The 16,076-nt window shown below is 44.0% G+C and overlaps 1 protein-coding gene across 7 annotated transcripts in view; it reads right to left on the bottom strand.

Annotated features, from left to right (window-relative positions):
- Positions 1 to 16,076, bottom strand: part of UNC5D (unc-5 netrin receptor D) — a 682,528-nt gene that overhangs the window by 155,916 nt on the left and 510,536 nt on the right. For 5 of the 7 annotated variants that reach the window (XM_060291598.1, XM_060291597.1, XM_030833039.2 and 2 more), the window contains exon 9: positions 322 to 507. In XM_060291598.1, coding sequence (XP_060147581.1) covers positions 322 to 507 — 186 coding nt within the window. Of the gene's footprint in view, positions 1 to 321; positions 508 to 1,263; positions 1,279 to 16,076 lie in introns of all 7 variants that reach the window. The other 2 variants (XM_060291594.1, XM_060291595.1) reach the window with 2 other exon arrangements.

Raw genomic sequence — 16,076 nt, 5'->3', positions numbered from 1 at the left:
TGCATCCCCAAAGCAGGCTGGTTAAAATAGAAAGTTGGGTGATCTGAGATAAAATAACTTGTTAGGCTCACTACATATCAAAGATTTAAATGAGATGCCTCATATAAAATGTCGGTAGGAGTAAATCGAGACCCATTGATCCTCACAGCAGCCAAGGTCTCAGGCACGCTCCTCCATCGAACCTGGAGGAGTGAAGACAATTTGGTAGCGGCTCCCAGTGCCAAGAGCTACCCTCACACAGGACCAAAGAGCGCCAGGGTCTTGCGTGAATGTAGTCTATGGTCCTGGGGACGCAGTGTTGGGGGGCCCTATGCCGCTGACCTTGACGGACTGTTTTGAAGTTGAAGGTCTGGAAGCCACCTGTCAATGCAGAAGAGTCGATGACGTCCACGCCGTAGTCACTCTGGCTCCGTCTGTAAAGCGTGATGCCGACGACCAGGACTGTGACGGCCACGACCGCAGCGCCCAAGCCTGAGTACAAAGCGATGTCGCTGGCATTCTCAATGCCTGAAAGACACAAGAGAAATTCTAAATGGCCAACATGGGCACAGGGCCAAAGACCCACCCCGGGACACAGAATGAAATGCTATCGGAATTTTGGGAGATACTGATCAGACGAAATGACAAATGTAGCTAGCTGCGAGCTGGACTCTCTTTCACACAATAATCATGTTTCTAGAAGACCTTGTATAAATCAAAGGGATGCTCGTCAAATAACGTAACTGCATTAAGGTAGCTCACCTCATGATGGAATCTGGAACAGAATCAATTTTGCAAAGAATATATTTTTCAAGGAAAAACAGGCAACTCCTTAATTTGCTTGTTTTAGGACGTCCTATTGCCCTGCCAAGTATTTTTTTTATATTTTATTTTTGTTGGAAGACACGAGACCCACGTACAATGACAAAATACAGGTGAATTGCTCTGCTTGTCTATGACCTGGGGCGCATGCATTCACAGAGAGCGGTCTAGGGTGAGAGGGTTGGTTACGCATAGTCTATGAGTCGAGAGAGGAGACCAGAGCTCACAAGTATGAACTTGAGCTTTGGCACGTCACTCAGTTCATCAGAATAGTGACAGACATCAGGGTGTTTACAATCATTATGAGCGACTTTCTGTTGTGAGATATGAAAAGGGTTTGGTCCCAGGCGCTCTTATGTCCACGGTAAATGTTTTCTGGTACCAATTAAATGCTCGACTCTAATGCTTTTTTTTGTGGAAGAGGACTGGTCTCTAAGAGGACACATGCTGTTTCTCCCATACCTCTCCTACTCCATCCTATTGAATGCATGGGCAAAGCAAAAATAAAAGCGTTAGTTTGAATTTAGATTGTGGGTGTCTCCCCATACCCCAAGGTAAGCTGTAGCTGCTTCCCAACCCTTTTGCTAGCTGTACACTGGGTGTGGTTCATTCCGGAAGAGATTCATAACGGCTACTGCAACTCAGCATGACATTTACCCAAGACCACATAATCTTAAAAACGTGTAAAAATGGAAGGTGGCAAGTACTAACTACATGATTGATTTCCCTACAGATTATGCAGTAGGTATACTTAACAGGTCCAAAAGTAATTACTATGTCACCCCTTTTGGGCTTAGCAGATAAAATAAACCCATCATATATTTACCTTGTAATTGCACAGCACTCACTCTGCATTCACTGCACCCTAATACGGTACTTACGTTACCGACTGAGTAATACTAACCATACAAGTCCATTTATTTTCAACGAAGTTAGTGGACTATAAAAGAAGGTGCGACCAAATTAAAGAGGGAACAAGGAAATCAAGCAGAACCGGTTCAGTAACAGGGCGGTCAACACATAAAAATAATTCGTGAGGAGAAGAACACAGTCATCCCGAAGAACAGTAACTGAAAGGTCAGAGGATTATCAGACACTTTTCGTAACCACAACAGCCTGGGAGGTATGGAGAAACAGGGTGTGATTTAGGCTTTAGTTCAACTTCATGATGGACCGAATGGGAGAGGGAGAGGGATGGGGCATTGGTGGTGGTCTCCCCTAGACACTCAGAACCATGGGGATGATGATCGATACCAACCCCAAATGTCGATACCAACCCCAAATGTGGGGAGAAAGGACGGCAGCTCTCACCCCACTTACAGTCTCACCCTCCCTCTACTCAATTAAGTTCCTTGGAGGGAATCGTTAGAGCAGGGAGAGGACACAGAACACAACAGGTGCAGCAAGCCAGGGTACCAGGAGCAGTGAGAGAACTTTGGATTGGAACCAATTAGCCTTCCCCCACCCCTCCCCTCCAGGTCCTTGGGCGCTGCTGACTGATGACACCACCATCTTAAAAGGTGTATCTGGGGAGAAGACACCTGCTCGGCAACTGAGCACACAGAGCAAGAGTCTGACAGTGGACTGAACGCAGCTGCTGTCTTGCAGAGTCGGCGAAGTAGACACAAAGGCATCTTTAGCTTCCCAGGTACTAAAATCTTTAGTAGACACAAAGGCATCTTTAGCTTCCCAGGTACTAAAATAGGACCAGGAGCCGGAGGATGACCAGGGTGAAAGTACTTCTGCTGAAAATGGACATCACTGGACACGAAATCCTGAAACAAAACTAAGTAGCAGGAACAAGCTGTCTTTGTTCCCCTGGATTCCTATCTTGTTCTTTATGTGTCCACCCTCTTGCTACCTAGGTAACCAGAATTCTCTGCCCTCCGGATACAAGTCCTGCTTTAGGAAAGGACCCTACTTATGCCTTCAGACGGAGGTATGGATGTTGGATATAGCTCATTGTGTTTCCTCTTCCAGGAATATGTGCAGAGTGTATTTGACTTAAGAGAATGAAATACTGAATTACAGAATTTTTAAAAATGAATATGGGGACTTTGGGGATAGGGCAGGGAAAGAAGGGAGAGAGGTTTGTTCAGAGAGCACTGCTTCCTCATGAGGCTCCCCCTGGCACTTGGCGGGACAGTCTGATCTAAAAGCAGAAGTCCGTGGACTCCTACAGAACGATAAGCAAAGGGGGATTTATTTTACAAGAACAATCTGTCCGGGGAATTCGAAGCTTCAGGATCTAATAATTTCATTCAGTCAGCATACACTTGTGGAAGCTCAACCATGCAGCGGAAATGATACAGGGGTGAATTAACATGGGGTCCATATTCTCAGTTGTTTCTTATTTAAAACTGGTAAAAGACAAGGTGGTGATGGGACCCTGGTATCCAGGTGCAGCTACAGAGGTAGACACAAGTCCTCAAAGCCACGTGTGTGCGTCTGAAAAGATGTAATCAGTCATCCTTATAGCTCAAATTCTTCTAAAGTTGGGTCATCCTGCTTCTTTCTCCTCTTTTTTTTTTTTTCTCTTCTCTATCTATCTGCTTTCACTTCACCTCATTCTTTCTTCTTTTCTTTTCCCCCTCTGCCCCACCATTTTCTAATCTATTTCTCCAGGACAGTAGAGTGGGTTTCCCTATAAGGGTTCCTGTGTGCTCACAAGCATAATTGATTCCCTTTTCATGTGTGTGCAGGACAGGCCCAGGAGAACCTGAGGTTTAGTTCCACGTTTTTCACCACAGTCTCATGGGAGAAGGGGAGGGCTGGGTGTGGGTGTCTGTGAGCACATGGGCACTTGGAGGGGTGCCACTGCAGAATCACCCCAAGAGTGAGTGCGTGCGCGTACGTGTGCACATGAGCACACACTCAGCTCTCGTCAGAACATCAGAAGCCACTGCTGGCTCCTTCCCAGGGGAGCTGCTCCAGTCACACGCCCACAAGGTGCAGCCTCTTCCCAGGACTGGAAAGCTTTCTCTACGTCCAGCCCTGCGCTCCTGCGCTCCACACTGCCTACAGCCCAGATTCAATGGTCATTAACCTACCGGCTAGGTGGACCTCTGCTAGCGAAAAGCCCCATTCACCTTTCAGATTATAATGACGGGTCATTGCCCTGTACCCCCCATACCACTAGGCATCTAGGCCCTACCCATCTCTATCTACCCATCTGTCAGGTGCCAGCACAGGGCCTCATCCTCCAAGAAAGTGACTCTGTCCTGGCCAATCCAGCCAACCCTGCCAACCCATGGTTTTCTAAACTCTTCTATCACTTACGGTCCCTAGAACTCTTTTTGGATCTTCTGATGGTTAATGATCTGACTGCCAGCGCATTCTGTATAACTGCTTTAAGTTCTTCACAAGCAGTTCTAACTCTATCATTTCCCACAGAAACTTGCGTCGAATCATTGTGCGACTGTTTGTTGATCGCTTGCCTGGTCTCAGACTGCGGGAAGAAAAGTAGGAAAGAGATCCCGGTCTGAGGTGGATTGTAGAAGCCTTGCCCCAGAGACCCTCTTTTTCCTTTAGGTCCACACACATACATGTCTATACCTGTCTGCTTGCTCTCACACTCATGTGCTGCTGGTTTGTTTCCTCCAAGTGATTTTGAACAAAAGCCTTGATACCCCCTGACCGATCAGGCTATTTTGTGGGCATAGGGTACTCTTCTCTGAATTTCTGTTTCCCTATCAACGTGTGATTGATGTCTTTCCTGTGTCTTCATCCCTATTTTCCTCTCTCCGAGAATTGCGAAAGTTTTAGGCCAAGCTCAGAAGGAGACAACGTGTGGTAGAAAAACTTGTGTGTAATCTATAGGCTAAAGAAAACAAAAAGAAAAAAACAAGGACTGGGAAATCTCTTATATTCCAAGTTAGTCAGAAACTACAGAGGAATCTGTTCATTGCTGGAAGGAGTGTTGAAGCATCTACAGAGAAGGGCTACAAAGATTAATAGTTGGAAACTAGGACCCTGGAAAGGAAATGTTTACGGGTCCATTTGGCCTGGAGAAAGGAGAACTAGAAAGTGGCCTGTGCGGGGCTCTTTCACGCGTGAAGCGTTGCTCTAAGAAGAGGCCACAGTAGGTGCCCAGTGAACCTTCATTTTACGATGAAGCTAGTAACGAGCTCTCCACCAGCTCTAACAAGGGCTGAAAAGGAGGACATGGCCTTTTGTTATAGCACTTGGGACTCTGCTTAGATATTAAAATGACCTTTTCTACAAGGAGGGTTAAAAAAAGCCACACTGTATTTCTGAGGGAGCTTATGAAATCTCCTTTCACAGGCTCTCAGAACCGGCGTCACTTGACAGTAGCCTGCGGTTATTTCATTTTTGGGCAAAGTTGGCGAGAAAGGCTAAGTGACCTTTCAAAGCCCCTTCGAACTTCAGAGTTCAAGGACTGGGTATTAGCAAGTTCCTGTCTTCATGAGTTATAATCACACCTAGTCATTCAGTGACTTATGTCCCCAAAGGAATAAAGCGAAGGGCTCTTTACTTAGCTTGCCTTCCCCTCTCCACAGGACTCTCACTGGAAGAACATATTAATGCCACTTAGTTATGGAAATTTAGCTCAATTCCCATGTTATGAGGTTAACTACGTATCAGATTAGAATCTATTTCACAGGATCAGATAGGTACATCAAATGAACAAAGGAGCACAACAAAATGCCTTTCAAGACATATAGTTAGGGAGTTGGGGACTGACATGTACACACTGCTATATTTAAAACGGATAACCAACAACGACCTACTGTATAGCACAGGGAACTCTGCTCAATATTCTGTAACAACCTAAATGGGAAAAGAATTTGAAAAAGAATAGATCCATGTATATGTATAACTGAATCACTTTGCTGTACACCTGAAACTATCACAACATTGTTAATCAACTATACTCCAATGTAAAATAAAAAGTTAAAAACAATATGCTAGGGCTTCCCTGGTGGCGCAGTGGTTGAGAGTCCGCCTGCCGATGCAGGGGACACGGGTTCGTGCCCCAATCCAGGAAGATCCCACATGCCGTGGAGCGGCTGGGCCCGTGATCCATGGCCGCTGAGCCTGCGCGTCCGGAGCCTGTGCTCCGCAACGGGAGAGGCCACAACAGTGAGAGGCCCGCGTACCGCAAAAAAAAAAAAAAAAAAGCGATTCTGTTTTATCTCATTAGATATTATAAAATGACCACTGCTCCCGTTTCAGGGAAAAAAGCACCTCAGCAACTTGAATTGGTATACATGTGAGGCAGTGAATTACTAAGGAATTAACACAAATATTCACAAAGAGAGGGCTGAGAGAGGCAAAATAAATAGGAGGCTAAAGAACCAGCTGCTGTGCTGGGCTCCCGGGAAACAGCCATCTCTGGACCAGTCCCTCCTCATCCCAGCACAGGCAGTGCTACGTAGATACAGAGTGATGTACCCAAGTATTTAACTGCACGCGGAAACCTAACAGAAGTTATTGTTCGAGTTGTTTATACTTGCTGTCATTGAGAAGCACCATTTTTTTCTTTAACACATCAGAAAATAGCTTTTAAATGGTCAGCTATGGTCAACCATGGTAAGCAATTCCGATTATATCTGCATTGCTTCGACTCTCAAAATCCCGTCACCAATCACCATCTCGCTTTTCCAACTTGCCATCCTCCAAAACCTCGGTATTGTCATTAATAACAACAGCAGCACATTCTTAAACAGCACCTACTACGTGCAAGGCACTGTTCTACTACTTTACACTTATTAACTCATTTTAATCCTTCCAACAACCTTGTAAAAATGTGCCCATTTAAATGTGTAAACTGAGGCCAGAAAATCACTTGCCTTGCCCAAAGCCTCACGATTCATAAGTAGCAGAGCTGGGATTCAATCCCAGGCAGTTGGCTCCAGAACCGATTCTCTGGCTCACTCTCTATTCAGCTGTTAACCTCTGTCCTGGTCACGCTGCCCGATACTGAAACCGTGCACCAGCCCCTGTGTCCTCGTCTTCTGAAGTAAAAGTTCGACTCCAAAGTTAATGATTGGGCAACGTTAAGATGTAGAAATAAAGACTAGCTGTTGGGCTGGGGAACTGGTAACAATTTAGATGATAATTCTGCCACATAGCAGAACTCCCAGTTCCCTGAAAGATACAGATAAAGGCCTGACACACATTCCTAGTAGACCGCCACCAGATGAAGACTGCTGCCCACAAGAACACAGACCCTAGACCGGTTGAAACCAGAAGGTTGATGATGCTGACTCCCAATGACCTCACCACCAGCCGATCCGAAGGACGTCCATGAGCTGATCACGCCCTGCTCCTTGAACCATTACTATAAAACTCCTCACTGCCCCCTCCAGGGCAGGACACACAGGCTTGAGGGCGTTAGCCCGTTGTGGTCCCCTTTGCCTGCCAAAGCAACAAGGCTCGCTCTTTCTATTTCATCCCAAACTCTGTCTCTGAGATTTCATCCGGCACCAGTGTACACAGGCCGAATTTCGGCAACAGTACCTCTTGCTGGCAAGGGTAACCCAGTAAAGGAGCACTAAGCTTGTGTTTGCTTCTCTGAGAGCTACAGGTGTGATCACATTCTCATCCTCACAACCAAGTCTATTGAGGTAGGTATTATATTTCCTCTTTCACGATGATGACTTAGGTGCAGATAAGATAGAGACTTGCTCAAGGCTTTGCCATGAGAAAATGGCCAAGGCAGCATTTGGACACCCATCTGGCTTCACTCCCAAATAACTTAACCATTAGGGTGGCTCCCTGCACTGAGGTCAACCTGCCCCGCTGGAGAAACTCACCAACTAGACTGGTGGGTATCACCAAAAATCCAATGCTTTGCAAACTCACCGGGGCCTTCCTTGCAGCCGAATAATTATTGTCTTCATGTCCTATGACCAAATAACGCTTTTCATCAACACAGTTACTCTGAACTTTGTTTCCTTTCTTCAACACCGCTGCTTCTCACTAGCCCCTTTTCTAGTTGAAAAAACAGAGGCCCTCCTATGTGAGTTCCTCCTCCACAACTCAGAATTCCTCTGCTCCTTCCCACATTTTTCCTTTCCTTTTCCCTGTTCCCTGAACAGCTGCTCCTCTGTGTCAGGCCAGCTCCGATCCGCCCTCTCCTGCGTCCGCAGGGGCCTGGCTTCGTTCATTATTCCCTTTCGGCCTTGCATCTTTCAACTCTGCCTCCACACATGAGCCTTGCCTTCTGCCTGCAGACACAGCCTGGTCTCCCTAATCACCTCCCGCCCAAATCCTTCTCCCGACTCTCTGATAAACCTTGCAAAGATGCAGTATCTTTTCACATCCACGAAATCCTTAGCTCTTTGTTGAAAGAACTTAAAGCTTTTTTTTTTTTTTTGAGGTACGCGGGCCTCTCACCGCTGTGGCCTCTCCCGTTGCGGAGCACAGGCTCCGGATGCGCAGGCTCAGCGGCCATGGCTCACGGGCCCAGCTGCTCCGCGGCATGTGGGATCCTCCCAGACCGGGGCACGAACCCGTGTCCCCTGCATCGGCAGGCGGACTCTCAACCACTGCGCCACCAGGGAAGCCCAAAGCATTTGTTCTGAACATTAAACCTTTCGTGATCCATGTTCCATAATTTCCCTAACCACTTAACCTCTGTCCTGCTGAAACAAAAGAATAAATAGAATACATGCATATGATGAGAAAATGTTTTAGGAACTATAAAAAGTTACACTACACCAAGAGAAAATTTATCCTCCAACTAAGCCAGACAGAGAAAGACATATAATACTATATGATATCACTTATATGTGGAATCTAAAAAAAAAAAAAAAAAGGATACACATGAACTTATATACCAAAGAGAAATAAACCCACAGACATAGAAAACAAATTTATGGTTACCAAAGGGGGAAGGGGAGGAGGGATAAATTAGCAGTTTGGGATTAACATATACACACTACTACATATAAAACAGATAACCAACAAGGACCTACTGTATAGCACAGGGAAGTCTACTCAATATTCTGTAATAACCTATAAGGGAAAAGAATATGAAAAAAACCCGATATATATGTATATATAACTGAATCACTTTGCTGTCCACCTGAAATTAATACAACATTGTAAATGAACTATACTCCAATAAAAAAAATAAATAAAATTGAAAAAAATAAAAGTAACCATTCTTGATAGTATCTTTCTTTGAGATCTTTCAGGGAAAAAAAAGTAAATTTCTTTTTTTTTTTTTTTTTTTACCATTTTTACTCGAAAAATTCTATTATCCTTATATTTCTAAATTATATTTCCTTTCCTGTATGTTGCTCTTTGCCCCCACCACGTACAGTATCTTGTAGATCTTTCCTCTATCAGAACCTACAGACCTGCTTCACTTCTTTTTACACGTGTCTAAGCCCATTGCCAGGCTGTATAATGGTGTAACTCGTTCACTATTTCTGTCTTATTTGGTTGTTCTCTTACCCTTTTAGAGTCTGGCTCTTGCACAAACCACTGTTTCCTCTTGAAGACTGGTCTCAAACACTCCATTAGTAGTAATGTTCTTTTTCTTATTCTTTTCCACTGCTCTGCAGTAGAAACACAAGAATACCCAACCCTCCCTCTAGGGGAAAGAAAAAGTCCCTTAAATTTGATTCTCCTAACATCTCTTTTCTTATTGTTTAGGAACTACCCTTCCTTCTCAAAGTTCTATAAAAGATCTTTAAAGCTCAGTTCTTGGCCCCTCTTGCTCATCTAATCGGATCATCACTCACACGCAGACAGCGCTAACTATTCCTCCGATGACAAACAGTCTCAAACCAAGATCTCCTGCCTCATCGCGTATGTGAAGACCTCATCCAACATTTCCTCCGGCTCGATGGATAATACCATCACGCAACTATGTGTTGCGCTAACATCTCAAATTTGTCATCTGACTGATGAATTCACCGTTCTTATCTCTTCAGATACTTTCTTTTCTTGAATTCCCTTTCTCTAGTAATGACATCACCAGAGACCAGGCTTGAGACGGAGAGTCATCTTTCCTCTTCTTTCCATCGACCCCTTCCCCAGACCACTGACACGCCTTACTGATCGGATCCCCAGTGCCTCTCACATCTCTGTTTCAACAGGAGGCACCCACATTGCACAGTCTCATCTTACCTGGTACCGAGGCCCCAGTCTTCGTTCACTCTGAACCACTTTACACATGGATTACTCTCTCCAAACACGGTTCTGGCACTGACCTTTCAATAACTCTCTAGTAGGTGTTGAGTTCACTCCAACAGGGACTTTCCTTACAGCTCAAGACACTTTCTGCTCTGCCCCATTCTATTTTTCAACTGCTTTTGCCCATTTCTCATCCATAGGGACCCTACTCTTTGGCTAAATCTGGCTACAGGCATAACTCAAAGATACCACTACAATAAAGCAAATATCGTAATAAAGTGAGTCACACAAATTGTTTGCTTTTCCAGTTAAAAGTTATGTTTACACTATACTGTAGTCTGTTAAGCGTGCAATAGTATTATGTCTGAACAAAACAATGGATATACCTTAACTAGAAAATACTTTATTGCTAAAACATGGTAGCCATCATCTGACAACACAAGGTGGCCACAAACCTTCAATTTGTAAAAAGAAAAAAAAAAATAAAGCAGTATCTGCGAAGCTCAAGAAAGCAAAACACAATAAAATGAGGTCTGCCCATATCCACTTTTTTCAAGTAGAACTTGTACTTCAGTAGACTTCTTTTTGTTCAGACTTTTTGCTTTCACTGAAAGGCTCTCTCCTCTAATATTTGTTTTAATTCTAACCGTCCTTCCAAGACTGACAGTAAAGATAATCTATTCTATAAAAAATATTTCTTTTAATTAATTAATCAATTAACTAATTTATTTATTTTTTGCTGTGTTGGGTCTTCGTTGCCACAAGCGGGCTTTCTCTAGTTGCGGTGAGTGGTGGCTACTCTTCGTTGCGGTGCGCGGGCTTCTCATTGCAGTGGCTTCTCTTATCAAGGAGCACAGGCTCTAGGCGCACGGGCTTCAGTAGTTTTGGCATGCGGGCTTCAGTAGTTGTGGCTCGCGGGCTCTAGAGCGCAGGCTCAGTAGTTGTGGTGCATGGGCTTAGTTGCTCCGCGGCATGTGGGACCTTCCCAGACCAGGGCTCGAACCCGTGTCCCCTGCATTGGCAGGCGGATTCTCAACCACTGCGCCACCAGGGAAGCCCCCAAAATATTTTTTGATAATGCACATTCACGTGTTTTATTCTTCCTTCTAAGTTGCCAGATCAAGCAAATACAAATATGACATAGTTAAATTTGAATTTCAGATCAAGAATGAATAACTTTAGTAGAAGTATTTCTCATGCCATATTTGGGACATGCTTATGCTAAAATGTATTCAATGTTGATCTGAAATTCAAATGTAACTAAGGGTTCTGTATTTTATCTGGTAAGTCTACCTTCAGACTGCAAAAAGAACTGTGTTTTTTCCCGTCAGATACGAAGACCAAGGTAAAATGAGAAATAGAGTCAAAAAGCAGGATTTGAACTCCTGTCCTTGAGAAAATGACTTCACTTTCATTTTCTATTCTGGAAATTAAAGATATAAGCTCTAACTTTGAATACACTAACACGTGGAAAGATGGGGCCTGTGAATTCACATTTTTAGCGAGTGCCCTGGGTTCCTCTGATGCTGATGAACATTTTGGTCCGTCACTTATTCACTGTGTCTGTGCTTAGTTCCGAAGTATTGAATGAACGAAATCCCATCACGTCCAGTAAGGTCAATGATATTCTTGAAAATGGTAATAAGAAAAGGTATACACTTACAATGGAATAAAAATTAGGTAATAAAAAGATTGAACGTAGTAAGAAAATTATAAATGTTGCACATATGCATGGGTTGAATTGATTCGCAGTAGGAGTGATTCTGAAGGACAAAGCAAGTCACGCAATTTGTGGGAAGTGCTGTTTATGTAATGGAAAATAATCAGCAGGAGATGAAGAAAAATGCTGGGTAAAATAGAAAAAAAATGTGCTTTACATCATGGCTAGAAGATTAGCACTGATGCCAGTTGCCTCATGTTAGTTTAGAAGAATCTAGAAGTCTATTGAGAACTTAAAGATATTATGGTTCAAAGTCGCAGATCGTTCTATGGGTTCAAGGTACCATTCAGGTCTACACAGCCTGAAAGAGAATGGTCCAAATTACCAGTGCAGACTGTGCATCTTCTGAGGAGTTCCCTAACCCTATGAGGATCATAAAGAATGTGTATTGCCAGAACCCACATCGTTCCACTGTGGATGAAAGCAGTGCACTTGGGGAAAAGACGTAGAATGGAGCGTTAGTAAGGAGACTTGAAATACCTAATTTTCAGACGTAAGGACACATTTGGGTCATTCTTTGATAGAAATGATTCTGGGAAGCAGCCAGGTTGGACTTTAACCTAGCATCTGGCACAGAAGAGATGATTATTAAAAACTACCTGGCACAGAATAGATGATTATTAAAAACTATCTCCTTACTTCCCCCTCTTCTCAAATCCTTGATTATCTTCTACCTTGTATTGAAGTTGTGGGGAAGAAGCCTTTCTTACTGTTTCCTTCACACTTCACCGGGCCAGGACTATTTATATAGAATAATTGTGCAATAAATATCTACTACATGAATGAGTTAAAATAAATATAAAGAAGCAAAGTCTTTATTTTCACCTTAACAATAAAAGGCTCCGTGCAGAGTTAGCAGGAAGATGTAAGACCATAATAACAAGTATGAATTGAACATCTAATACATGCTAGGCACAGTGGTAAACGCCACAAGCATAAGGGTGAACAAGATCCTATACCATCTACCAGATGGCAGGAATTATGTCTAGCAGAGAGGGAATCCAGCCTGGGATAAAGGCAATGAACATATGGTGTAGAAATAGGGAAACTTCTTGATACGGAGCCAATTACAGGAGTAACTAACTCAGACTTGGGGGCTGGGGGGAAGATGGTGAATGCTTTGCAGAAGTGAGACCCAAGCCAAAACTTGGAGGAAGGACAAATTCAACAGGTTAAGATTAGGGGGAGAGAAAGTTTTCTGGCAGAAGTAACAGAACGTATAAGGAACTTTATGCCAACATGGGTCCAGGGTATTCAGACAACGAAGAATCTTTGTTTGGCTGAAGAATACGAGAAACGGTGAGAGGGTAGGAAGGAAAATACCTAATGGTTCAGGGGCTTGAGAGAAGCTGATACGCTTAAGAAAAGCCATCTCAGACCAGATCACAAACATTAAGTACTTTGGACTTTATCTTAAAAATAATGGTCAGCTAACGAAAAGGCTTGAACACAGAGGTCATGTGACCAGAACTGATGTTTTCAAAAGATCAGATAAATTGATGTCGGCCAAGATTGGATATAGGAAGCAATGATAGAAATCCTGGTTAGGAAGAAAGGTGGCCTGAACTTTAAAACATTTTTGTCTGGGACACCCTTTTCTTTTCACTTGGTTTTTCTCTTGCAGTGACTTCTGACCTTCTCTACATCTAAATGTTGATGTCCTCCAGCGCTGAGTCCTCAGATACCTTCTCTGTTCACACTCATTATTCGGTGATCTCATTCAGCCTAATGGCTTTAAGTATCATCTGGACAGTGACAAGCCCCAGATTTATGTCACCAGCCAGGACTCTCCTCTGACCTCCAGACTCATATATTCAGCTGCCTGTTTAACCTCTCCATTTAGATGTTTAAGAAGTATCTCAAATCTAGCATTTATAAGACTGGACCCTTGAGTCTCCCTCCAGATGTGCTAAACCAAGTTCTCCTCAGATTGGTGACGGCAAGTCCATCCTTCTAGCTGCGTAGCCCAAATTCTGGAATCATCCCTAATGCTTTTCCTTCTCTCAAACTCTATATCCAATCCACCGGCAAATCCTTTTGACTCTGCCTTCAAAAGATATCTATCATGGATTATGGCCCGTTGCTACAATTTCCAATGCATTCTGTCTGGCCCAAGCCACAGTCATCTTGAATCTAGGTTATTATAATAGCCTGGGTATTGTAACAGCCTAGATTATTTTAATAGATTATTGTTACAATAGATCATTGTAACAGATTTTCTTGCTTCTGCTCTGGTTCCCTGTATGTTTACACTCAACACAGCAGGTAGAGTTTATCCTTGAAACTATTCACTATGAATAAACACCCTCAATGGCTTTCCATCTCGCTCACATGAAAGGTCAAAGTCGTTACAATGGCCTATGATACACGTGGCAGCTTTTCCCGGTGCCCCACTTCTTTGACCTGAGCTATTATGACTCTTCCCTTTGCCGCTCTGCTCCAGATACCTGCCCTAATTGTTCCTCGGATACAAGCTCCCACCACACAGCCTTGGCATCCTGCTGTCCCCTTGGCCTGGAATGTTCTCCTCTCAGATATCTAGAATGTTTGTCCTTGTTTTCTTTCAGGTCTCTTCTTAAATGTGATTTTATTAGAGACCTTCTCTGAACACCTTATACAAAAAAGCAACACTCCCTCCATCCCCGCCTGAGCCCCTCATCCTGCTTTATTCCTCTTCACAACACGTCACCACCTCCACAGCACTGAGCACTCTTATTTTCTGGTTTTTTCCATCTCCCCTCACTGTAAGCTTTGTGGGAGCAGAAACTGTATCTGTCTGGCTCAAGTGTTGATTCTCCACCACCTAGAACATGTCCTAACCGATGGGAAGCACTTGATGAATAGCTGCAGAATGAAAGGAGGGATGATTGCGCAAGAGGGAAAGTGGAGAAAGTCAGTGAACTTGATCTATGTAGGTGGCAGAACGGTTAGACGGTAGTGATTCATTGGATACTGAGCTGGAGAAGGGAGAGGAAAAAGACAGGGGTCTAGGAGGCTGTCCAAGTGTGGGACCCAGCTGAGTTAAAGGCATAGTATTCACTGAACTAGAGAAGATGGGAAGAGGCCTGGGTTAAAAACAGGGACAGAAAAGGACACATTCAATTTTGAAAAAGCTGAGATTCAGGTTATTGGGAGACATTCAACTGGCGAAGTCCTGGAGGTAACTGACTCTAGAACGATTAATGGGATTCGTGTGTAGCGTGCGTTTCTACTAGTCACAAAACAACTACGTGGAAAGGAGATGGAGAAAGAATATGTTCTGAGTTATTTTCTAGGGGGAAGCTGAAGCCTTTTCATCCCTAAGGTGCACTTACTGAAGCAGTTGCTCCTTGGGGACTCACAGCCCCTCAGATAGCCTCATCCCCAAGCCCCCAGGAGTCTGTCTGCACATGACCATCCATCTTTCAGCCTGACTCTGGGGTACATGTTTGCCATTCAGAACCTACTATATTTTACTGCACTTCCTGACATTGTTACACAACATTTATTGAAAGCACATTTGCTGGTAATGAAGTTTCTATTAACTATGATTAAATCTCCTAAAACACCTGAAGATAATTTAAGACGTGCAGAAGCAGAAAATGAAACATTCGGTTTAGTACATTAGGAAACGTAATTGATTAAATTATCTCATTTACAATAAGTGCTTTCAGGAGCGATGCTGTGCACACATTTTCCCCCGTTTGTCATTAAGATTTGCCAACAGGCATCTTAAGATTTCACTTTCTTTTCACACCTCCCCGCAACTCAAAGCCGGATCCTCAGCCCGCCTCACACGGACCTGCCCGGGAGGCTCCGAGGGATGGTTTCCATCCAACCAGCCTGGCAGAGGCTCATGTGCACAGCTATATATAGGAACAGGTTGCTTCTCAATTATCTTCATAATTGACTTTGATTTTGCATCAGTGATGATTCACGGAATTTTCAGCGAAGCCCCTCTCTTTCAACGAACCACCGCAGCCCGCCTTCATATAACGCACTCCTAACCGTGCAGCCTCCAGAACCCGGAGCCGATGCCTCTGGGAGCCTTTTGCAATCACATCGATTCTGTTAAGGTTTTATTTTTAGGAAATCACAAATTAAAACAGTTTAAGCGATTCCGTGGCAGTATCCAGCAATTAAGCATGGTGTAGAGGAGCGAGAACCCCAAGCAAAACCTCATTCACGAGTCCCCGAGGACCTGAACTAGCCACGGTGGGGCTTATGGCTGGAATGTACCCAAATCTGTACCCAAATTAGAATGGCACAGGACTCACAAACTAAGCGTGAAATTAATGTTCAAAAAACACACATGCATTTCTGAGGAACTCTCCCATTGGCCGCCACATGGATACCCATAATCTTGCTCGGGCGGCACACGGGGGCCAGCGGAGGGTGAGGGCTCTGTGACCAGGAAGCCCTGGGGGACCACTTACTCCAGCAGTCCCTCTGAGGCCTTGGCCCA

The sequence above is a fragment of the Globicephala melas genome, chromosome 21 (genome assembly GCF_963455315.2).
Source record: "Globicephala melas chromosome 21, mGloMel1.2, whole genome shotgun sequence".
Lineage (NCBI taxonomy): Eukaryota > Metazoa > Chordata > Mammalia > Artiodactyla > Delphinidae > Globicephala > Globicephala melas.
This window is presented reverse-complemented; position numbering and strand designations above follow the sequence as displayed.